We start from the raw sequence: 26,107 nt of genomic DNA, 5'->3' as shown, positions 1-26,107 counted from the left end.
AAACGTATACTTAATTATTTCAAAATTTCTTTGGAAACAGTTATTCAGAAAAGACATTTATCAACCTGTGTTGGTTCCCCCTCATTCAGTGAAGCATATTTCGTTAAAGGGGCACAAAAATTAAAAAAAACCATTCATAGCTCTATTTTTAACAAAAGTTTACTTTCATTAGATGCAAAATAACCCATGAGTAGATTAAAAATTATTAATAGAAAATAATTATAACTAAATTTTAAAAAAAAATTCTTAAAAATTTTACAAATTTAAGATTTTAAAAAATAATTTATAAGAATTTGAATATACCAATAAGAAAATTACATTATTAATTTATTTTAAAAACCTTATTACATATGGTAAGCTTTGTAGGTTTATTGTTTTAAATAGTTTTCCATAACATATATAACACATGTAACATATATAACACACACACACACACACACATATATATATATATGCTTTCAACTTAGGGTCTTTTATGAATTGTGTAGCAATAATCTTCTGTACGTCGACAGGATTAAAATATTAGAAAAATGTGGCAAGTTAAAATTACAATAAAAACTGCACCAGCGCAGAAGTGGCACTGAATAGCGGAAACGAAGCATCAAGTCCTGACAAGGTTAGAAACAATAACAAAACTCTTCCCCTTTTTATTTAACATTGATGACAGGTTTCAAGTAATACTATCTACATTATGGAAATAAGCGTAGTCCATCATATCTCGTGAAATATCTTGCCAAAGTAAAAGAAATGACAACTGCAAAGAGTTGGTAAATACCCAAGGATGCTAATGTGGATTATGATTATTATCTGAGACCTCCAGGTAGTAAAGGCTTCATCGAGGGAGGCATACAGCGCGCGCACACACCAACACACGCCTTTTCTTAAATTCATTCCCACTAGATGCACTCACTATCCCTAAAGGCGAGCTATTCCACTCACTCACTGCTCTGTGAGAGGAAAAACTTCTTTCTTGTAACCCCTTTCTTAACTTTGAACAAATTCAACTTCCATAGATGCCCCTGTATTCTCTCCCACCTTCCATATCACGAAAAATGTCAGACGATATCCTATAACACCCTTTCAAAACTTTATAGACTTCGATCATATCATCCCTCTTTCTCCTGTTAACCAGAGTCTGCAATACACATGTCATAATCCTGGTAATTCTTCTTTGCGTCCTTTCCACATCCCATCCGAACCCAGAAGACCAAATCTGTGCACAAAAAGTCCAAGTGTGGCCTTATCAAGGCCTTGTAAAAAGGAAAAATTATTCCCATCTCCTCACATATCAATGTCCCTTTCAACATCGCAATTTTATGTTGTTCCCGACCACGAATATGCCAATATATATTTTTTGCATTTTTAAAATTATTTTTACATAGACAATTTAGTTACAGGGTGTGACAATATGGATCTCTAAATTACTGTGATGGATATTAAACGAAGAATCGAATCCTCGTGGAAAATTACACTCTTGCAAACATGGAAATTTTTGAAGCCCCTTCAGGCCTCAAATTAGCGAGCGGCGGTCTCATACCTGGCAATGAAATTCACCTAAAGATAATCACAAACATCCATGCCCAATGCGGGATTCGAACCCGCATCCTGGTGGGTGGAGAGTGGGTACTCTATCCACTCAGCCGGTAATAATCCTATGAGATGAATTTGCAATTTTTCAACGATCACATTGCAAAATTAGCAAATTCCTATTCACCTATTTACGCAAAGATTCATCAGTTTCTTGTAGCATACCCCCGTTAATATAAAATGTCGTTGGAAATCTCATCACGCCAAAGTGTAACTTTACACTTACTAACATTGAACTGGTTGACATTATCATTTACCCAAATTTCCAGCCTATTCAAATTATTCGGTAAGTGATGTATATCAGTAGCATCCTTGTTACTGATATATGGATATGTATAGATGGATATTCGTGTTATACTGTAACCAAGATAGCATACAGGAACAAACAAGATAATGATCTGATATTATTGTTCTTAATATTAAAAGAATTTGTGATTTCCACATCAAGCCTATTAAAATCTAAATATGTCAATAATAAATAAATAATATTTTGAACTTAAAATAATGATTTAACAAATAAAAATTTCTTTTTAATTTGTTCAATCTTATTTTTCCTTATTTTTATTTATTTTTATAAAATAAACTAGAAAAGAAATAATAATCCTAATTCAATTTAATTTTTGAATAAAAAAAAAAACTTTTTTAAAACTTTTAATAATATTCTAACACACCAATTTTCTATTTGTATATTAAAACATGACTTTTCCAATGATATAGTTTTCATTATTCCCAGACAGAAGATTACCCTTGGAGGATAATGCATGGCAATGTTGTAGCCAATGAAGTTCTAACTGAGGCTCGGCTATTGCTGTTACCCTCCTGCCATGATCAGAGCTTTAATTTAATTTAATTTTTTCATTATTCCCAAAGATGACATATATAATTGTTATTATTAATAATTTCCAATGATCTCTTCCTATTGAATACCAAGATTCCCTGGAAACCAGAAGCCAAATATTTGGGTGTACAGCTGGAGAGAAAACTAACCTTCAATTCACATACATATAAATAAAAGCCTAATGTACAAAAGCATCAAGAGTCATTGCACGGCTTTACCCTCTTATCAATAGGAACAGCAAGCTGGATACCAAAATAAAACTGCTCCTTTATCAGTTGATGATTCGACCCATTATTACTTATGCGTACCCAGCCTGGAGCCACACCTCAAGTACAAATATCCTCAAACTACACAAAGTGCAAAACAAATATCTCCGCATGGTCATAAACGCACCATGGTATGTCAGAAATGTCCAACTTCACCGGGATACAAATATCCCCTACATCTACTCTTTCCTGCAGTCTTCAGCAGTAAAGTTCTTCTCAGTATCCTCTTCACATCCAAATGAATTAGTGCAACAAGCAGCAAATTATGATGAAACTGACTTCTCAAAATACAGGAGACCCAAGGCCATCCTACTTCCAAATGAAGATCTTTAAATCGCACCCATTCAGGCAGAGCACTTAGCTCATAAACTTTTCCTCACACAGCAATCCTTATCAGATAGCAGGGAATATAAAAGCATTTTGCTTCATCTTTATAGTCAGCAACGTCTTGAGGGTTATTATTATTCGAATTAATGACCTAGAATTGACCGTGAGATGCGGTGATTGATTTCCTTGGGGGGGGGTAATGGATGGCAATGCTGTACCAATGAAGTTTAACTGAGGTTCGGCTGTTGCTGTTACCCCCCTGGGGCGGTGAGATTCGAGAATTTGAGTTCACTCTCTTAAGGTTTTTGCCTTAAGGGAGCAATTTTGAGTCTCCTGGGAAAGTATTCTCCGGCACGTCCCGCTGAGGGGCTTTGTCGGTGAATGCTTTTCTTGGGAATTAGAGCGGTTCTGCTCGGTGGTGGGGAAGCCCGTCACTGAGTGGAACCAACGCTGAGATATGGACGGTCTTTCGCCCACCATGGAGTGGCCTAGAGATCATCCGATTTTTTGAGAGTTCATCTTTACTTAAACAGTCGGTGATTGATTTCCTTGGAGGGTGATGGATGGCAATGCTGTAGCCAATGAAGTTTTAACTGAGGCTCGGCTATTGCTGTTATCCTCCTGCCATGATCAGAGCTTTCAGAGCTCAATAACACCTTATCCCTACACTGTCCTCTACAGATAACGGGGGGAGATGAAAAGCATTCTTCCTTCGTCCCTTTAAGCCAGTCCTTAAAAGGACTGTTATTATTATTATTAATCCCCAAAAGAGTATTGCGATACTTTTCACCAGAAGATTGACACCTCCCAAGTGGTACCTTTATCTATTCAACACCAAAGTCCCATGGCAAACAGAAACAAAATATCTTGGGGTAATTCTAGACAAAAGATTAACGTTCAACCCACACATCAAAGCCTTATGTGCGAAAGCATCTAAAACCATCGCCCAAATTTACCCTCTAATAAATAGAAAAAGCAAACTAAATACCAGAATCAAAGTACTCCTCTACCTGCTGACGATCCGCCCCATAATGACATATGCATCTCCAGCCTGGAGCCACACATCCAACACTAACATCTTCAGGCTACAGAGAGTGCAAAATAAACGTTTGCGCATGATCTTGGATGCACCGTGGTTTGTAAGGAACGTCCAACTGCATAGAGATACAAACATCCCTTACATCTACTCCTTCCTACTAACTACAGCGGAAAAATTCTTCTCAAAGATCTCTACGCACCCCAACGATCTAGTTAAACAGGCAGCAAACTATGACGAAACTGATCTCTTCAAATACAAGAGGCCAAATGCCATCCTAAATACTAGCAATAATGACTAATCTCCGTGCCCCCCACCCGCAGGGCGAGCTCACAGCTCATAAATCTTTCCTTCAATTCATCATCCCTATCAGACAACGGAGAATAAAAGCATCTTGATCCTTCTGGCCAATGATGTTATGGTATGTTGTTATATCTTCTATCTTCGATGGATATATATATCTTCCACGGGTATATATATATATATATATATATATATACGTGGGCTGTTCAATAAGTAATAAGACTAATATTAATGTGGCGAAACCACTCATCACAATATTAATTTCTGTGGAATAAAGAAATGTTGCTGTCTGTATTAACAAAAGAGGTTGATAGATGGCGTATAGGGGCTGATGTGCCAGAGTATCACCTGACTAAACGCAACTGCTCATCGGCGCGTCTACGAGGCGCGACCAGTCTTCGAAATGGAAGCGTCCTTGGAACAGCGTTATGCGATTAAATTTTGTGTGCATTTGCAAAAATCGGCATCGGACACTTTTAACATGATACGCGAAGCTTTCCACGATGAAGCAATGTCGAAGGCAAGTGTTTTTCGCTGGCATAAAACTTTTAAGGAAGGAAGGCAAAATGTGGAAGATCTTGAACGTGAGGGAAGACCTTCAACGTCCATCACAGAGACAATGATCAACACATCAGCGATTATTATCAAGCACGTCAAAAGGAAGCGTCCATTGCTGAAGAATGGCTTCTTATTGCACCACGATAATGCAAGGCCACATATTGCTGGTTGTGTAGTGGACGTTTTGCAGAAGAACAACACAGATATCCTACCACACCCTCCATACAGTCCTGATCTCGCACCGTGCGATTTCTGGCTGTGTCCTCAGCTCAAGAAACCACTAAGAGGCCGCCATTTCGAAAGCAACAAAGCATGTGTAAAAGCTGTGGAGACGGTTTTGAAAGAACTCTCAAAAAAAACGGACTCTCACATGTGTTTAAGAAGTGGACGCAACGTTGGGACAAATTCGAGTCTCACGGTAGTTACTTCGAAAAAGACCATGTAGATGATGACGATTAAAGGTAATCTGTTTTCTGTATAAATATAGTCTTATCACTTATTGAACAGCCTACGTATATATATCTTCCATGGGCAGATATACTGTATATATATGTATCTTCCATGGGTATATACAGTATATATATATATATTCAAAACTTTTAATAATATTCTAATACACCGATTTTCTATTTGTATATTAAAACATGACTTCTTCAATGATATAGTCGTTATTATTAACGATTACATCGCTTCTCGGCCTTTTGGCTTAGATCAAGTGTGTAGTTTATACAGTTTGTAAACTATAAAGTGTATAGTTTCTGTTCTTAACCGTTAATATCGGTACGAGTCCCATCGGGTTTCACGATATTTAACCGGAATTTTACAGAACTTCGTAAACCCCGGACTGGAGAAATATCAAACACTTGGTGGTGGGAATAGTTAGGCTCCCGTATCTGATCATGCCCTCTATTCTGCCGCGTGTGCATACCCTACCCTCGGAATTGAGGTTGACGCCACAATACCGGCAAGGGCGATGGCGAAAGCTATCATAGACTGCGTCGGCGCAGAGAACATTTTTGGATTTACCCCTTATGGGGGAGGAAGATACCAGGTAGTGACCAAAAATATGGAGACCAGAGAAAAGCTTCTCAATGGGTTTGACTGTGGTAAAGTAAAAGTGTCTCCCTTCATGGTTGGGAGCATCCTGAGAAACCTTAAGATACCACGATTTCCCCTAGAATAGGCAGAGAACAACGATATAATTCACAGCGTATTCTCTAAGTGGGGAGTAGTACGGGAAATCCAGGTTCACAATGACGCAGACAATCCTGAGTAGAAGTCAGGGGAGGTAACTATCTCTCTTGAAATGAGGACCGAAGTTCCTAACTTTGTCCTCATAGGATCTGCCCGGGTAATGGTAAATTACCCAGGCGTCAAAAAGCAGTGCTTTAGATGTGGTGCCTTCAATCATCTTGGGGCAGACTGCCCTCGCATAAAATGCAAGAACTGCCAAAAAATTGGCCACAACCAAGAAAAATGTGGGGTCACTGACCACAAAGTCGACGCCTGCCCATCCAGAACCCTCGCAGAGAGGATGGGTGGTGCAGTCACATCAGCAACAAAACCAAGTAACGAAAAGGTCACAATACAAGAAGAGTTTCCGCCTCTTGAGGCCACTCCTGATCATGCCGCCATGTCCAAGACAACGAAAAGGTCCCGTAAGGGAGGGAAACCTACCAGAATTGCAGAGACCAGCCATACGATCCCAACAGAAGAGATTGACAATGCAGAAACCATCATGGTAACTCCCACGGACGAAAGCTTCGCTTTCGTCCCACATCGCCAATTCAGATATAGTAGAAGAAGCTGTAGTAGAGATGGAGACGAACACCAAAACTTCCAAACGGCCATAAGTCCGCAAGAAGAAGAGCTGACAAATCTCAAAACAGCAAAAGTATCTGAAACCGAACACCCAGAAGTCCCTCATGCAAAAGCAGGGGAGACTCTAAAACATCTCCTTAGAGGTATGCCCGGGGTGGCAGAAAAGTTTAAAGAGGCAATAGATAAAGTAGGAGAACCTGAACTCCTCCCCACAGGGAAATATGGACCCGACATCGTCAGTGCAAAATGGGGTGACCTTTTCGTTGATGACATCAGCAAAATCACCCCTGAGCAAGTAGAGGTAACCCTGGATATAGACGGGGAGGCAGCTTCGGCGTTCTACATTGCTCTCTGGAAACTAGACATGGCCAAGGGAAGTGAGGTGGCCAAAAGAATCATAACAGCCCACAACAAAAGAAAGGAACAGTAACCACCTTGTGGATTTCTGTACTCAGCTTCACTGGTTTTTAGCTCCCACAGGTGGGTGAAGGACCTGAGAACCCGAGCGGCGAAGGCTTACAGCGAGGCGGTGCAGTTCCTTGTGAGCTGCATCACTCGGGCCAGATCCTTCCTCCACCTCTAAGTTTACCTTTCAATTTTTGCTTTTCTCTGTACCTTTTTGTTTGTTTTGTTACATGTTTCCTTTTTAGGATTTTTCCTTTTTGTAAAGTGAAAAATCAACGACCGTTTTAGAAACGCCCCTGGGGGGCAAACAGCTAAAACAGGTCAACTGAGGCCTCTTTAACCTACTCTACCACTGTGCACTCTATCTTTATTTCCTCTCCTACTATCTGCTGACTCTCAGCCTATCTTACTCTACAGGCCGATGATGAAGATTTGTTGAACTCACAAATTATTATTATTACATCATAAATGTTATATACCTTCCATGGGTATATATATACCTTCCATGGGTACATGGGTATAAGTTGAATTAGGTTGCTTGACTACTGATAGAAAGTTACTTTTTATAGTTCATGTGCAAACTTCTGTTTGAGCAGGCAAGAATATACTTTGTCTTGTTAAAATTGACTTCGTAACAGTAACTGTTTCCTATTTCTAACCGTCATATTGTTTTTACTCTGCGGTCTCCAGTTAGTTCCTATTATTAAAAACTACATTCAGTTTCACCTATATTTTCGTGTGACACTTTAGCACATAATTCTCTATAACAAAACTATTTACATTTTCTCTTTTTTTTTTTCCTCGTTTTCCAGGTACCTCAGTGGAAATCTCATCTCATTCATCAGGAATGACACTTTTTCCACTAATGAAAACATGGCACTTCTGTAAGTATAGTAACAAAACATTTCATAATAGTAACACAAACTAATCGAATTAAGTGGTATTACTGATCTTGTTTTTGTAGAAAATGCATTATGAAGAGAAGTATTGATGTCACCTCGATTCTCGACTGGCCTTCATTCCATTTCCATCTTCAACGGTTCACAAAATCATGAGTAAGGAGTTTCTGGGTTTAATATACGCCGCATGAACAAATAGATCTGTTTCTTCCATCTCCTTTTTTGAAGTGAAAAACCCACATCATTATTCTTTCATGTTTCCAACCATCAAGCAAAATAAATATTTCATCCATCACATCTTTCTTCGACGAAGACGCAAACAGTTACATTATCGCATAGAAAAATGCTTATCATTGCTCGCATGATGCGTCATTTGGAAGTTGTCGACCACCTATCGTCTTCAAGGTCGCTATTCGTGTCTTTGGAAAAAGGTCATTTGAGACGTTGGTAAATAAGACATTAGTGCTTTAATTTCAGAAATTTGTGACTGTCGGTTTTGTACGTACAAGGAATAGCTTTCGCTCATTTTTCTCTCCTTCTTGGCTGATATATGGGGCATTACAACATAGAGTCAAAGTAATTCTATTACGGATTCCCACATAATGCCAAAAATATGCGATCTACTCTTATTCTAGATGGTGCATTATAAGAATAAAGAGGCCCGCCATCCAATAAGGACAAAATACTGGCCTTTGTGACTTTAACAAAGCGATTTTTGTCACACTCCGATGTTAATTGTGCCGCATAAGGAGACACAACTCAATCAAAAACTGATAATTTGTAGTAACGTTACAGGTAGGTCTCTCATTAATCTCTATACTTCGTTATTACAAATAATCTCCGCACTTGGAAACATTTATTACAAAAGGGAAACTTTACATAATTAAAAATAATTTTCAAAAGATCCTAAAGAATTCGCGAGAGCATGGATTGTCATGCTGCTAGATCTGACTGTTGGTAAGAAGCGTTGTTTTGTTTTGTTTTGTTTTCTATAAAACAATATTGGATCTTTAATATTCTCTTATAAATTATATTAGATAATTAAATATTTTCTGGTTTATATTTCAGAAGTATTCCAACGCTATTCATAAATTTTTATACTGTTTTATGATTAGAAACCATAATTGTAACTTTTGTTTTTAAAGTTATTTAAATGTGCTTTCAAAAACGTTTTAAACAAGTCTTTGCAGAAACAAGGGAAAATGTTTGAAGTTAGATGTAAATAAAGAGTCATATTCTTTACATCATTTTCTATCACTATTTAACCGAGTACAAGTGTTTTGTATCGCACTATTGCATTTATCGGGTTTGTGCACATTTGATCTCGGTAAAGATGATTTTCTCTACATATCCACAAATTGTGTAATAAAAACAGTAAGTTATTAGTACTAAAGGAGCCTGTGTAGCTCAGTGGATGTGGCGTTTGCATACCACGGCGCTTGGCCGCACGAAGGAACACTTAATTTCGAGTCTAGTCGGGGACTAGAGGATATTTTTCTAAGCCTTTTTTCGACCGGTTCCGGAGTTAGTCAATCTCTGGCACGGGTTTTTTTTCTCCCGGAAACTCGGGTTTTTCGTCCCGTAAACTCAAGAAAATCGACCGTAGAACCCACATTATTTCAGACATTAAATACGAGCGTTAGGGACCACGAGATGGCGGCACTTGTTGAGCCGTCACTCTTCATTGCGTGCCATTTAATTAGCGATAGCCTTGGGCCAGCTATCTCTGATTGGGTACCAGTGGAGATTGAGCTGCCAACTCAGTCTCCAAAAGTAAGATAGGGCTAAAACGGCCTCGCTACTCTCTATATACGGGAATAAAAAGGCGTTAGCTGATTTTTTTTTAAATTAAAGTACAATAAATTAAAAGTAAATTATCAATGTATGAAAACCGTAAATAAAATAAAATGCCTGACTGGCCGAGTAGATACCACCCCCCCCCCCCTCTCCAACCAATAGATTTTGAGTTCGAATACCACCGTACATGGATGTTTGTAAAAGCCTATTCTGGATGTGCTTGTATAACTCTCGGTTATTTTTTTTAAGTCGTCAAAAAAATGAGATCTGCTAATTTAATCAAGTCAGTGAAGTCTAACGATATTTTCGGGAGTCCTTTTCCGAATTATTATTCTATTAATGATTAACAAATTTTGTTATTCGACTTATTTTCGGAAATTCCTCATCGATTTTAATCACTCTTCACCGAGTTAAATTGGCATATCATTATATCCTGAAATGTTAAAGGATTTTAATTAAGCTTAGTTATAATCTTCAGTGACTCTAAGCCTATAAAAGAAATTACAGATTCTAGTCACTGACTGGAGGAATGCTGTTCAAGTCTTTCTTCGGCCTTTTCCATAATTAGTCGATCTTTGGTCCAGTGTAGATCGAAGTCAATTCCACTTCTCCTTGCTATCTTGTTTCCAAACACCAGGCTCTTGCGCTGCGAGGAAATACCAACCACACTGATAGGTGGACTACTTTTTTTTCCCAATAAAAACGTAATTATCTGCTTATTGGAGGCATGAAATGGCTATTTACACATTTTTGTTCCAGAGTAGAGTATCCGATTTCTATCTCCAGTATCTTTGCACATGCAATGCGACAGATGGCTTTGACATACTCAATACTCCGTAATTAACTAAGCAGCTATCACCTCCTCCATTCCAGCAATAATAGGATTCCACAGGCCTGGAGCTAGATGGTACTTGGAAGTACCTCGTGGCAACGCTTCAGGAGGTTTTCGATCAACTGGCGAATAAGCCTTCTCATAACAGCGACTACGCAATAGCAGGATTACTCGTAGATTTAATATATATAACTTCTATATGTTTGACTATATACAAACTGATGTCATTAGGTTAGCATGCTAGAGAATATACAAAACAAATCTGAGAACTTCTAAACAGAAGCTTTTTTTTTTTTTTCAAACGCACAATATTAATCATAGCATGGATTAGCAACCTGGATCATTTGATATTTCGAGTGTAAACTGTTCATCGTGCAAAGATTTTATAATACTTCTAAATAACATCTAATATGAGATCTTGGTTTCTGCTGAAAGTGCTACGCGATTGCAATACCTCAAAGAATTCCTTAAATACCATTAAGAGGAGATTGTCTTCCAAGTAAGGTATCAAAGAAGATAATCATTTTATAAGATTCTGAAAAAAATGTGAAATTAGGCCTTTTATCTCTCTTTTTATATTTAATTCCTGTTAGTTTTTTTCTTTTTTTGCAGATTTCAAAACTTCTTCCAGTTTGAGAGATATATGCTCTACCGCAGGAAGGTTACATATACACTATCTGCCAATAATGGTCCGGACACTTTAGCAATTTACAATTGACACCAGCAGGCGAATCCTAATATCAGGTATGGCCACTTATGGCTTTGATCACCTCCTGCATCCTTTGAGGGAGACTTTCCACCAATGTGAGACAGACATCAGGTGGAACTTGTCTCCATTCCTCCATCAAAGCAACACTAAGTTCTGCGACAGATCGAGGACCTGCTGCTCTGGAGCTCAGTCGCCTCCAATTCGTCCCACAGGTGTGCGATGGGGTTGAGGTCAGATTGAGGTCGATCTCTTCATATACCATTCCATAACAGCTGCAGCTTTGTGGCATGGGGCATTGTCGTCTTGATAGTAACACGGGTCCATTCCATAAAAATTCCACAGTGTAGGCAGCACTTGATTATTCAGAATATCAAGGTACTGAGCTGCCTTCATGGAACCACGGACAACGACCAGTGGTCCCACTCCAAACCAGCTGAATTCATCCCATACTATTACTCCTCCACCATCAAACTTTCCTGTGGGTACAACACACTGTGGTAACAAGCATCCAGTAGGCTGCCTCCACATCCACACCCTTTCATTAGACTGGAAACAGGTGAACCTTGATTCATCGCTCCAGAGTACCGTTTTCAACTGGTCAATCGTCCAGTTCCCAAGCTCTTTGCAACAGACCAGAAGAGCCGCCTTGTTCGTTGTTTTGATTGGCTTGTGTGCCGCTGCTCTTCCGTGGAAACCCAATAAATGGAGTTCTTTTCGTACAGTATTAGTGTTCACCATGGTGTTACTGGCGCTATGGAACTCATCAGGGATTGTCTGTGACGGTTGTAGCCGGTTTTTGCGTGCCACTCGTTTTAATACCCTCCTGTCCCTATCAGTCATTTTCGGCGGCCGCCCTGGGTGTTTTCCTGCACTAGCGATGCCAGAACGTCACCATTTGTCGATTATATCGCCAACCGTTGAATTTGGATGCTTCTGATATCACTAAACATGCATTAGCCCACAAAAAATTATTGTGCTATAGGTTTTGTGACCTCTCGTGTGTGTGTGTGTGTGTGTGTGTGTGTGTGTGTGTGTGTGTGTGTGTGTGTGTGTGTGTGTGTGTGTGTGTGTGTGTGTGTGTGTGTGTGTGTGTGCGCGCGCGCGCGTGCGTGCGTGCGTGTGTGTGGTGGTGAGGAGGATAGCAAAAATATAGCTCGTTGTCCTGATAAGCCAGTAAATATTGCTGCTATCAAATCTTCTCAAAGGAAAGAAATTTTAATCACCCTTCTGAATATTTAATTAATTATTTCTTATTCTGTTTATTCCGATTCTGCTGATAACACTCGAGATCCTGCTGCGACTTGTAACCATATACGAAGACACCAGAACTGCAACACTTTGATAACGCCTTACATGTCGTGCGTGATCCATACTAATTCGGTGTCCATTTCGACCACACTTCCGTATACAAGAATACTCGACTTTCCAGATAACATCGCATCGACACTTAAAGAGGTTTCTCATCCAAACACGGTATGGTGTACTGAAGTGTTTGCACACTTTAATGTTTCAAGTCGACACTCGGTTGTCTTAACAGTAATAAGAAAAAGGTTTAAATCAATCAAGATTAATTTAGATTTTAGACATGACTTGCATAATTTCAATTAAGCTGTTCGTTAATTGAATTAGAAATAAACTTTTAGAGAAAAACTGATAAGGCCTGTTTATTTCTGTTTTTTTCAGAGTATTATCCCACAATCCCCTATATGCTTTACCTCAGGGTGCCTTTCTTGGACTCAGAAAATTAGAAGAATTGTAAGTTATAGTTATTTCAATAGGAACTATTTTAATTATCATTATATTATATACATATATTTATTTATTGTATATATATTATATATTATATTTATTATATATTTATTATATATTTGTTATATTTATTATATTATTAGGCATTTCTTAAATTTAGAATAGAAACCACACCCAGTAAACTAATATAAAAAATATACTTTGTTAGATAGCTTACGATGTTAAGCTATTGTTGCATTCAAATCTACAGATATACATTACAAAGCATTATATAGTTTTAATATACTTTTCTTTTTTTGGTGTGATGTTGTAATCTCTTTTCGTTTTCTTTCTTAACTAGCTATTACAGATTGAATAATATCAAGCAAATGTCTGAAAATTCATACACAAACACTCCTATTTGATTTTATTAATGTTCACATTATTACTATATACCAGAAGTTCAAAAAGAAAGATTTTGAACTTGTTTTGTTATTTGTGTAAGAAACAGCATAATACAAAAACAAAAATGAATTTTTGCATATTACATATATATTTAGTATTTAAACTTTATATAAATTATGTATAAAATTTATTTTAAGAAATGAAACAGTAAAACTAAAAGCATTATCGTTATATCTAATACACTCTAAAATTTATTATATTAAAAAAATATAAAATAAATGGGAATTAATTTTTAGACTGTAAGTTGTAAAACACTGTAAACAAAAAATAATACGGTAATGTGATTCAGTTAGAAAGTGCTGTAATTATGTTTATTATCAAATTGGGATAAGTTAGGTATAATACTCCTCGTCGAGTTTTATTAGAATGTATTATAGATATTTCTTCAAAATTGATCGAACAGTTTGGTGAATAACTGATCAAAAATATATCTCATAAACCGTCTACTTTCATTTCGAAAATGCAACATGCTCCTCCTTAGCAAGGTAAAGGGTCTTCGGTTCACGATCTCGTTGCAGCAATATCTTCCTAAGCACTCAACAAACAGCTATTTCCGCAGGAGAGTTCAAAGAAAGAATCGCACATAAGCAATCATGCAAATTCACTAGAACAAATAAAAAGTTCGCCAGTTTTCCGGGTAACGGAACAAAGAAAAAATCGAAAAGCGTTCTGAATAAGTATTCGCGAGCTACTTGATGTTCGGATATAAGATGACGTCATCCACCTCAAGATGGCCGGTATCTAGAAATGTGGACAATATATATCATGCCTCTAGTAGCGTACGTGAACGTATTTCCACATCCTTAAATCAGATTTAAAATGCTCTTAGTATTTAAACTTTATATTACTGCCAACAGAAACGCAAACTGGATCAGTTGCAAAGTGCTTCAATACCATTGATGAGTTTTCTGCTGATATGATCTGGTTTATCAAACACAAAAACGGCTTGCGGATAGGTATACTCGTCCGAACTTTGGGCAGTAGTGTAAGGAAAAATGGAGTTATTCCGAAGGCCTTTAAATGTATTTTGTTAAACGAAGAGGGGTAGTGTGCAGAACTTTTGAAACCCCGTTATTAATCTACTTTAACACTATTTTTGTCGAACTTCAACATGTTGAGATTGACTAGTTCAATTTCTTTCTTTACAAATGCAGATAATTGATGCTGAACTTTTCATTTTGGCAAAAATTCATCAAGTTATAAATAATTATATGAAATAACCAAAATATATGAAATAACCAAAATATATGAAATAACCAAAATAACCAGCTTTGGAACGATGCTTTAATTGTATAAAAACTATGTATCGAGGATGGTAACAATGAGAAAATAATGTTACCATGGTGTACGTCAGAGAAAATTGTTTGTCTCGTTCTCAGTCCCATTTTAAAATCGATTTTAGAATTAAAGGATAGTGACATTCTTATTTTATATTTATAGAAGAGGTGAGTGTCCTTATTTATTCAAAATCAATTAAATAAAGAAGCATTGTTGCAACTCTAAAGAATTCTATTTCATGTTATTTTATATACACAATTAGATGGTGTATGAAGTTCATGTTGGTAAGATTTCATACATGAAAGAGTAGGATTAGTTTTGGTAATTTACATTCAATAATCATACTAAGGTTAATGCTTTATAACATATTTTAAATAAAACAAAACACCAAATAACGACTATAATCCTCGCTAATCTGAAAAAATAAATAAAATCCACTGCTCAGAATTTTCCATCTGAGGTAAAATAGATTCATAAACAGACACGCAAAAAAAAGTTTTTTTCCCCTTAATTGGAACAGTTATTCCCAATAATAATGTGTTTCGATTCACAATCATTTGATAATTTTTTCTTTTCTTCAATTTCGCTAAGTGAAATGCTAAGTGTTTACTATTTCTAGGGACTAGCCAACATTACTGAGAAATACTCTTATTTAGGATCAATAATTCGCCACCTGATGTTGTACACCACATTACACTGACATTATCAATTCCGCCATCATCTCCGCTACTAACACGTTCATTAATAAAATTACGACACCTATTAGTTCACCAGAATGATGACGACGTTCTTAATACCAGTCGAGGTAAGTCATCGCTAGGCGAAATTAGGGAAGGAGGTTTAGCTCGTTTAAATTTTTTTTTTTTTTTTTTTTCTTTTACGAAACGTGTTTGGACGCTGGAGGGGATCACAGATAAAACTACTGGTGACTTGCTGGGGAAATGGGTGGGGAGATCAGATAAGGCATAAGATTATTAGATTCTTGTAATACAGCGCGACGTGGCATAGATGAAAACTAACCCTGGTCGACATTAACGAAGAAACAAGGATTGCTTTTATTGCCAGGAACATGCTGAGCGATTTTTTAATATTTATATATAAATAACGATTTCCATTTCCCACTATTTTGTTTTTCAACATTTACAATTTAATTCTCTCATTTGAGCTAAGTTAATTAGCTTTTTGTCATCAAAAAATAATAAGACCATATTGACTCAATGGATTTTCATATAAATTAAGATTAAGAGAAGATAAATTTCAAGGGTGTTTTTTAATTTAGTTAATTTTTTTCTAGTTTTTTTTTTATCTAGCTGAATTAATGGTGTTTTTGGTTTAGTTGCATTACGAGGCACTTTAAAATTTTATTTTATTTTATTTTAATTTTTTTAATAAATAAAAAAATCTAAAGGATGTTTTAAACAAAATGTTTTTCTTGGCATGTGTCGACTGACCTCCGTGACAGCCGCGTCTAGTTGATGGCACGATCGCGTTCGAACTGTTTGCATTACAAGTTTAAAATTCAAATTGTTCTTACCACGCTGTCGGAACTCTCCGCTGAATTTCATTCGTCCAATTAAACTTTTTTTTATTATTATGGAAATTTTAAATTTCATTTTTTTTTCTATTGCATGCATATTGGATTTGTATAACTAAAACTGAATTTAATAATTAAGAAAGAATTTTCAGTGTTAAAAAAAATAAATTATTCTTGTTTCAATGAAATATTATAACTTCTCCCAAATTGCCTAAGATGGAGTAATCCGACGCTACTAAAACTTCAAAAGAGATACGCCGGCGTATTGAAAGTTTGGGATCCCAAACTTTCGATGGAATGAAGCTGAGTTAATATATTGTATAATAAACTGCTCTACATAGAATGTGTTATATAATTTACTAGCTTCGATGCTGGCTTTCGCAGCGCGGGTTTAATCAGATCAACTCCCTCCTATTTGTGAACTATAAAACAAAAGACTTATTTTATAAAAATAGACAAGGTTTAATTTGTCCCTGTGTCATGAAAAGATAATAGGCGGTTTGCACCGTTCGTTGAAGAATCTTCCATCCACAGAGATAATTTAATATATAAGTGATGAAAGTTAAAATTTAGTCTGATTTTCATGTGAAACAAATGAATTTCATAATTACTGAAGAGAAAAAAAACTAGATGGTGTTTTGAATAAATAAACGATTTTTACAGAAACATTTTCTTAAAACAAATAAATACATACTTTTCTATAATTTTATTTAGAAATAGTTTATTATAAATAAATATTTGCTATGATTATGCATATGTCACTATTCACAACGTTTGTAAATTTTATAAAAATCAATTTAAAAAAATGACAGTCCAGTATAGTGCAATAGTCACTAAAAACATTTTTTTCCTTAAAAATAATAAATACCAATAAATATAATTGGCATTCTAGATGTCAATATATAATAATGATAAATGTTAATAAATATAAAAACGATAATAGATAATAAATATTTATTACAAAACATGAGCAACTATATATACAAAATATATATAAATTTTAGCAATAATTATAGCTTGAAGTTTTAACAATAATTTATTAAAAGCCATTGACACCTCTTTAGAAAAATAAGAACCTTAATATATGAAATATGCATTATGAATGAGAACAATCGACCGTGAGATGCGGTGATTGATTCATTCAATCCAATACCCTTGGAGGGTAATGGATGGCAATGCTGTAGCCAATGAAGTTCTAACTGAGGCTCGGCTATTGCTGTTACCCTCTTGCCATGTTCAGAGCTTTAATAATTTAATTTAATTGCTCAATAACACCTTATCCCTACACTGTCCTCTACAGATAACGGGGAATATGAAAAGCATTCTTGCTTCGCCCCTTTAAGCCAGTCCTTATAAGGACAAATATAATATAATAATATAATATAATATAATATTTGACATTTACTACAATATTGACATTTGACAATATTAATCGTTAATTTATTAGTTACGCAAAATACTGATTCAAAAAATATAACGGTTTGAATTTTTAAGAATACTTCTGTTGCCTCAGTAGCTCAGTCAGTATAGATGGAGACATTTAATTGGAAAGACCTGGGTAAGAAGTAACAAGGTTTTCCTCCTTCAAACAGACTTGTGTGAGGGAAGGAAAGAACCCACGCAATTTACAAACAAAACTACATTATAACCAATAGTAGCATATTGGTTTCATAAGATGGTGGCAAATGCCTGTGTGGGAATCCCATCCGATGTGTCATCATACGCTAAACAAATAAATACTTCTGTTGATAAATAGCGGAGACCTAATAGCATTTTCGAAATATTCGCAACAGCTACTAAATAAATGAACAATCATACTCCTGATGATAATGCGCATGCGTACAATCGTACGTCTCCTTAATATATAACTGAATAATTTTAAAGTGGAGTGAGACAGGGATGTCATCTCTATTTCGTATAATCTCATTAATAAAACACAAAGCAACTGTTTTATTTATAAATATTAAGGAGAGCTGAAATTTAAAATTATGCTCTTAGTAATTATGCATCTATTAAATGAAGTGATTATTTTTAATTTGTTCCTAAATGAAGTAGCGAATTGAAACATTTTGTTCCTTTAGGGATCTGAGGGACTGCCAAATTAGTAGACTGCCTCGGGGCCTCTTCGATTCATTAATCAAGTTAAAGACCTTGTGAGTATCGATTAACCCTGCGATAATTGTTTGCACTTTTCATTTCGTACTGATTTATCGTGTTGAAAATGTGTTTTGTCAATATTACACGATGTAATTTCAAATTACAGACTAAAGAGCTCTGTTTCAGTGTTGACAGTGAGTTATAATTTTTTTTTTAATTTTCAATGAATTAATATTACTTAATATTTAATTTACTTAATCGTAATTACAATTATTGTATTCTGCGAGCTTTACAGGGTTTTTTAAAATTGAAAACTGACAATTACACACAATCGTTTAGACATTTTATACTCATATAGTAGAGCAGACGCATCTAATTTTAATCGACAATGACTTGGATTTATTTTTAAAGTATCCGCCAGAGGGCATTCTACACAACAATAAAAGAAATAATAGCATAAATTGCCTCCTACTGTCAAACGGGTAGTCGCCTTGAAGATTTAAATAATTTTAATAAATTCAATTGTAATTAATAAGTTTTCTTATTAAAATACATTTGGTAAAATCTTTTTTTTTTCAGATGGCTAGATGGTAACAAGATCTCTCTTCTACCTCCTCACATATTCTATCGCCTTCATGACCTTTTCATACTGTGAGTATTTTGTTTTATTGATATTAATGCATGAATTAATAAAGTATATTTTCCTGCAATTTTAATCAATTTTTGAGCTTGCAAATGTAAAATTCATTATTGACCGTATCAGTTTTTATCATATGTGGAAACTCTCGTAGCTATCTTCCAATTAAGTTTGTTCCAATTGTGAATAACATTTGGATTGTTACCCATTTCAGTTCTTTGTCAAGAAATGAGCTCCAGATGATTGACCCTTTAGCCTTGGAGGGACTCAACAATTTACGCACAATGTGAGTATTCAACGGGCATAATAAAATTTAATTATTGTGACTAATTAAAAAGACAATCCTAAATACCCAATAAGTAGCCGATAACTCAACTATACTATTTCTTATTTTACAGGTCATTTTCTCGTAACAAACTCTTTAGTCTAGCAGCTAGAAACTTCGGAAATCTTTCATCTCTGCGTAAGTTGTAAGTAAAAATCATAATTTATATTATTTTCTGTTGTGGTGGAGAAAGTCTAGTAATAGCAATATGATTGGCTTAGAGTATCATCTGAAATTCCAAATATTATAAATGAGAAGGAAAATGGGGACTGGCCATCTCATTCCATTGAAGAAAATGTCATAAAAGCATTTTATTAAAATGACAATTTTAATGCGATATACTGTTTTGTTTTCAGCTATTTGTTTGAAGAGGTAAAAGTGATAAGATGTAATTGATCCACCATTAGAATTTATGTTGTAGAAGAGATTATATGAAAGATTAATAAGTCGTATATCAGAATGTTGAAAGAATTATTGCTTAATGAATTAAAATTATAATAACCAATATATTTATATGTTCTAATTTCTACAATACAATACAATATTTTGCTTCTTTTTTAATTGCAGAGATCTAAATGGAAATGAAATTCAAAGCATCCACGAGGAGGCATTTTCTTTCCTTCCGGAACTAACATCCTTGTAAGTAGAAATACTTTATAGCATTTTTTTTTAAACATTTGACTAAGATTCTAAATTGTACACAATAATCAGGAACTACGAAGAATGCTACATGTCTGATTAAACTCATGAAATAGATTTCAGATTATTTTGCAGCAGTAACATTTAGATAATTGATTCAGATGATTTATTAAAAAAGTAGACTAGTGTCTAGAAAAACATTCAAATATATATATTTAATTTTTCTGCAGAGCAAGTAAAATAGATTAAAAGTTTTGAAATTTTTCCTTTACATTTTTCTTTTATATTAATATTTTGAAGATACTAGTGTTTTTAAATAATATTTGAATTTTCGTATTACTGTTTGCTGTACTGTTATTTGTGTTGGTTATCTGAATATGATCGATTATAAAAATTCATCGCCTACCTTGATGATAGTGACTAATATATTTGTCATATCCTCCCGCCACCTAGTAGTGAAAAGATGCAGCATTTGGTTCAGCGTTAAAATGTTAACAAACTTCTCTTTTTTTTTAATTTCTTCAAAAGTTACACCATACGATTAAGACTTTTCACACAAGGAAAATCTTAATTGCTTAACCAAAGGCATATGAATCATAGAATCATAATAAGATGAGTAATTATGATTGCTCATATCATTAATTTGCTCTTAAATTAAATGGATATTTAATTTAAGAGCAAATTAAGCTCTTAAGAAATAAAAGCTTAATTTGCTCATCTTGTTCTTGCAAGGTTTCACAAGGATTGATATCCATTCGAAAACTTTAATAAGTGCTAAACTTCAATGATAAGATTATGAAAATAAGGAGGCCTCCTTAGCATAAATTTCAGGTAATCTGCGATTATTTTTTTTCCACCTGCTATTTCTAACTTAAAAGATCCAAAAATATTAGGAATTTAGTGATGATCAGATAATCGGCATACGAACAGTTTTAACTGAATCAAAAGCAGATCCAAACACTCCATTCTACTAAAAATGGCGCAACAAATTTCTCAAAACTCTTCCCACTGTTTTACGCATTCAGTTTTAAGAACAACTTTGATTTGAAAAGTCTGAATTAATCTGGTATGCAACCGAATTCAATAAGGATCTGTTGAACTTTCGAAGGAATAAAAGTGCGAAGTTCTTCGACCGTGTTTTTCGTAAATAAAAGGCTTATCCCCCACACACAAAAAGAGGGAGGAATCCAAAATCGAGTTAATGGCTTTTCCATGTCGATATTCTTCGCTGTGATCAATTTTGGTTTTGTTTTCCTTCTTAGAATTTCTACTTTGGTATGTTTAAAGAGAGTAAGAGGCTGTGGCATTGATCTTTGAATTGTTTCTTAAATGTTACCAGGAAGGGAGAGAGAGAGAGAGAGAGAGAGAGAGAAAGAAATAAAGAACAAGGAGCAGAATGGAACTAACTGAAGTGAAGCCGAATTCTAATTTTTATACCTGCATTGTTATATTTTTATAAGCAACGAAAGTTTAACATTTCTAAAAAAAAAAAAAATTGCTTTTAAAGTTGTAATAAATGTGTTAGGATTTGGTCTAAGGATTAAAAGTCAATTTAATATTGTTAAGGAGGAAATCGGTAAAAATAACTTCGAATGGAACAAATTTTCCATAAGAATAGTTCCTATTACTACACTTACGATGAATAACATGTTAAAGATTAGTTCCAGTCGATTAATCCATCATAAGACATTGTTGGTAACTTAAATGAAATTCAGCCAACAAGTAATCTTTTAATCTTTTCTACTCGTTCTTGAATCACAAATTAAACTCTCTGACAACACCAGTTTAATATCTGAAGAGAGTAGTATGTTAAGCTTCTTAATTTAATGCATTTTTGACGGACTTGTTCTAGATGTTTAAATTAATAATTGCCTTAATTTACGAGTACGATATTTTGTGATTTTCAAGATATTTTAACAGTAAATTGGATAGAAACTTTTTAAAACTATCACAGCTGGAGAAATACAACTCGGGCAGGATTTTTTTCATCATTCTACCCGAATTGGCAACCCCCGTGGGTTGTTGGACTCATAAATCCAGTAGTAATTAATGAACTTGAAGCGGAAGTGGATTTTTAAAATTGAATGAAGATTCTCACATACGCACTTGTATTTTTCTAAGAATAAATCCCGCAAAAATTAGATTTTTTTAATTAAAGCTTAATGCAAATTGTATTTTAAACTTAGAATATCTTAAATTTACATTATATGCAAAATTTACTGGAAATATTTTAATTATTTATTTCCACACCATTTATTATTTTATATTAAGCCAAATGGCATGGTATGGACAGAATATCAAACAGAAGAATCACCTCTACCAAAACCACTTTTAAGCCAAACAGACTCCCAGAAGACATCATGGATCTAATTAGGAACAAAAACAAAGCAAGGAAAAGGTACCACAACACCTGTGCACCTCAGGATAAGGGGGTTCTCAACAAACTGAACAATGAAGTTAGAGAAGCACTTAAAGCTTATAGGAACAAAACTTGGGAAGCCAAACTAGCCTCTGTATCACCTGGCGATCACTCCATCTGGAACATATTAAGAAGTCTCAGAAACAAAAGCAAATCTCTTCCCCCACTCAAGTCAGACATGGGACTAGTACACACGGACGCAGAAAAAGCTGAAGAGATAGCAAAGAACCTAGAAAAACAATGTAGCCCTACATATGACAACTTGGATTTCAAACATGTCTATAAAATCCACCTCCATGTCAGACATGCACTGAAAGTCACCGATACCAGCAACAACATACCTCCAAACACCTCACCAGCGGAAATCTATGAAATTCTAAAGAAGCTAAAGAATAAAAAAGCCCCTGGCCCAGATGGCATAACAAATAGAGTAATAAAACTGCTGCCCCGAAGAGCTGTTGTACATCTCACCACCATAATCAACGCCATGTTCCGATTTAACTATTTCCCCAGCTATTGGAAAGTCGCAGATGTAGTCCCAGTGCATAAACCAGGTAAAGATCCACACCTGCCTGAAAGCTATCGACCCATCAGCCTAATCTCAAACTTAGGCAAAATTGCTGAAAAAATCATTCTCTCTAAACTCCACGCCTCAGTAAATGAGTTAAATATCATTCCTAAGGAACAATTTGGATTCAGACAACATCACAGTACTACTCAACAAATTTATAGGATAATTGAGTATATCACCACCGGATACAATTGGCACCAGCACACCGGAGCAGTCTTCCTTGACATAGCGAAAGCTTTTGACAAGATATGGCACTTGGGACTGCTACACAAACTCATTTCAGCAGGTATACCATCAAGTATCGTCCACCTAATTAAATCTTACCTCCAGGACAGACACATACAAGTCAAAATAAATGGTACAGTTTCAAGTCAGCGACGGATCTCTGCGGGAGTTCCTCAAGGTTCCCTATTGGCTCCGATCTTATTCTCAATATATATGGCAGACATCCCGCACAACCCAATGTCATCCATCTTAGCACTTTATGCGGACGACACAGCAGTTCTTGCCAGATCTCTACGACCTCATCTTGTCACTAAAAAGTTGCAAGAAAACCTACTACAACTAGAACATTGGTTCTCCAAATGGAGATTACAAGTGAATCCCCAGAAGAGTGTAGCAATACTTTTCACCAGAAGAATGGCAACTCCCATGAGGGACCTTTATCTTTTCAACACCAAAATCCCCTGGCAAACAGAAACAAAATATCTTGGAGTAATTCTGGACAAAAGATTAACGTTCAACCCACACACCAAAGCCTTATGTACGAAAGCATCTAAAACTATTGCACAACTTTACCCTCTAATAAATAGAAAAAGTAGACTGAATACCAGAATCAAAGTGCTCCTCTACCTGTTGACGATCCGCCCAATGTTGACATATGCCTCTCCAGCCTGGAGCCACACATCCAACTCCAACATCCTCAGACTGCAGAGAGTGCAAAATAGGTGTTTACGCACGATATTGGACGCACCGTGGTTCGTAAGGAACGTGCAACTGCATAGAGATACGAACATCCCTTACATCTACTCCTTCCTATTAACTACAGCAGAAAAATTTTTCTCAAAGATCTCTACTCACCCCAACGATCTAGTTAAACAAGCAGCAGACTATGAAGAGACTGACCTCTTCAAATACAAGAGGCCAAAAGCCATCCTAAATACTTGCAACAATGACTGATCTCCGTGCCCCCCAGGGCGAGCTCTCAGCTCATAAATCTTTCCTTCAATTCATCCTCCTTATCAGACAACGGGGAATAAAAGCATCTTGCTTCACCCTTCTGGCCAATGATGTTATGTATGTTATGTCAAACAGAAGTTGATTTAGATAGATTGAATGAATAATAAAATTCTCCCTTGGAGGGTAATGGATGGCAATGCTGTAGCCAATGAAGTTCTAACTGAGGCTCTGCTATTGCTGTTACCCTCCTGCCATGATCAGAGCTTTAATAGCTCAATAACACCTTATCCCTACACTGTCCTCTACAGATAACGGGGAAGATGAAAAGCATTCTTGCTTCGCCCCTTTAAGCCAGTCCTTATAAGGATAAGAAAACAGAAGTTGAGAATGATTCTGAACACCCCTTGGTATGGCATGTTAGAAACAATCAACTTCATAGAGATACAAATATTCCCTATATTCTTTCTTTTCTGTAATCCTTAGCATCCAAGTTTTTCTTAAAGACGTCCACACACCCCAACGATTGAACAAACTGCCGCTCCTAAATTTTACCCTCACTGTAACTACAACAGATAGCGGGGAATATGAAAAGCATCTTGCTTCACCCCTAAAGACATAATTGCAAACAGAAGTCATATTTTGAAATTATGAACTACTCCGATGGAGAGGCCACCTTCATCTGAGACAGGTTAACAAGCTTAGTTAACAAAATTAGGATTAAAAAGAGTGGAGTCGAATCCGAGGGTTTTTTAAACAAAGTTTGTGTGTTTTTCAGATTATGCAACAGAAGCGCCATTTGGTTTCAAGTTCAATTAGGCCTAACGCGCCTTATTAATAAACTCATGAACTTCAGTGTGAATTTCTTTGCTTTCGTTTAGCATATTGTGCTGAAAAAAAATTAAAATGAGTGAGCATTTTTACATAAATAAATTACGCTATGATATACTGTATTCCTGATATTTAGATTTTTCTTCTCCCCTTCTGTCAAATTATCATACAGTATAAACTTGATCCTGAACATTTCTATCTCTACGAACCCCCCCACCCCTCGAAACTTCTGAATTCGCTCTCCCAAAAAGAAAGGTGAATAATGTGAATATTATTCACCTTTATTATTCCCATATACTATGAAATCTGGCATTTCATAGTATATGATAAAATTGTTTGCTTAACTTGAAGTTTCTACTATAAAAAATAAATATTAATCTTATTTTATAAATTATAAGACGAAATATTCAAATATTTATTATTTTTTAATAAGTTTTATGTCTTTAATTTTAATACACCTTTTGTTTCTATTCATAAAATGTATTTAAATAATTAAACTAAAGATTTTTTTGAAATGTTTTACTCCCAGATGAACATAACTAATCCCACAACCCACAAAGAGCGAACGTAAAGCTCAAAACCAAACTCTTTATTCAGACAAAGAGGAATGTGAGAAACATGTTTGCTTCACCCATCTAGTCAGTAACGTTGTTGTTGTGCTAAAAGGTAGTTTTATCATTATTTATTCTATTTCTGGGGAAGCTGTTTCTTCTATGTAAGAAAAAGCTAGATTTATTCAAAATCTAGAATTTAGCTAGCTGTGGGGGCACTGTTATCCCGTATTTATTTAACACTTTTTGAAATTCAGTAATTATGTTTAAGCACCTAATATTTGATGTCGAAACTGTGAATTAAATTCTCTTACAATAAATTCAACCTTCATTTGACGTTGTCAAAATTCAAGTTGTAATGTGTAAAGCGATTGGAATCCAAAAATGGATATTTAAAAAAGTGAAAATCTGTGGTTATTGTTTTTATGCGTTCAGGATTCCTCCCTGCATCTAACAAGCAATATATAATTCGTGGACG

The 26,107-nt window shown here is 35.4% G+C and overlaps 2 protein-coding genes across 2 annotated transcripts in view; one reads left to right on the top strand and one right to left on the bottom strand.

The window, feature by feature from the left end:
* The window catches only part of LOC150094313 (uncharacterized), a 244,464-nt gene that overhangs the window by 178,367 nt on the left and 39,990 nt on the right, over nucleotides 1–26,107 (bottom strand). The gene's annotated exons all lie outside the window — the stretch shown is intronic.
* The window catches only part of LOC150094314 (uncharacterized), a 125,212-nt gene that overhangs the window by 88,187 nt on the left and 10,918 nt on the right, over nucleotides 1–26,107 (top strand). The window contains exons 8-14 of the mRNA XM_090411932.1: nucleotides 7,954–8,025; nucleotides 13,062–13,133; nucleotides 18,465–18,536; nucleotides 19,060–19,131; nucleotides 19,332–19,403; nucleotides 19,516–19,587; nucleotides 20,010–20,081. Coding sequence (XP_090268058.1) covers nucleotides 7,954–8,025; nucleotides 13,062–13,133; nucleotides 18,465–18,536; nucleotides 19,060–19,131; nucleotides 19,332–19,403; nucleotides 19,516–19,587; nucleotides 20,010–20,081 — 504 coding nt within the window. The remainder of the gene's footprint in view (nucleotides 1–7,953; nucleotides 8,026–13,061; nucleotides 13,134–18,464; nucleotides 18,537–19,059; nucleotides 19,132–19,331; nucleotides 19,404–19,515; nucleotides 19,588–20,009; nucleotides 20,082–26,107) is intronic.

This window comes from Typopeltis vanoorti, chromosome 22 (genome assembly GCF_054136105.1).
Source record: "Typopeltis vanoorti isolate ZY-2024b chromosome 22, IOZ_Tvanoo_1.0, whole genome shotgun sequence".
NCBI classification, from domain to species: domain Eukaryota; kingdom Metazoa; phylum Arthropoda; class Arachnida; order Uropygi; family Thelyphonidae; genus Typopeltis; species Typopeltis vanoorti.
The sequence above is the reverse complement of the archived record's forward strand: the minus strand, read 5'-3'. Positions and strand labels throughout refer to the sequence as shown.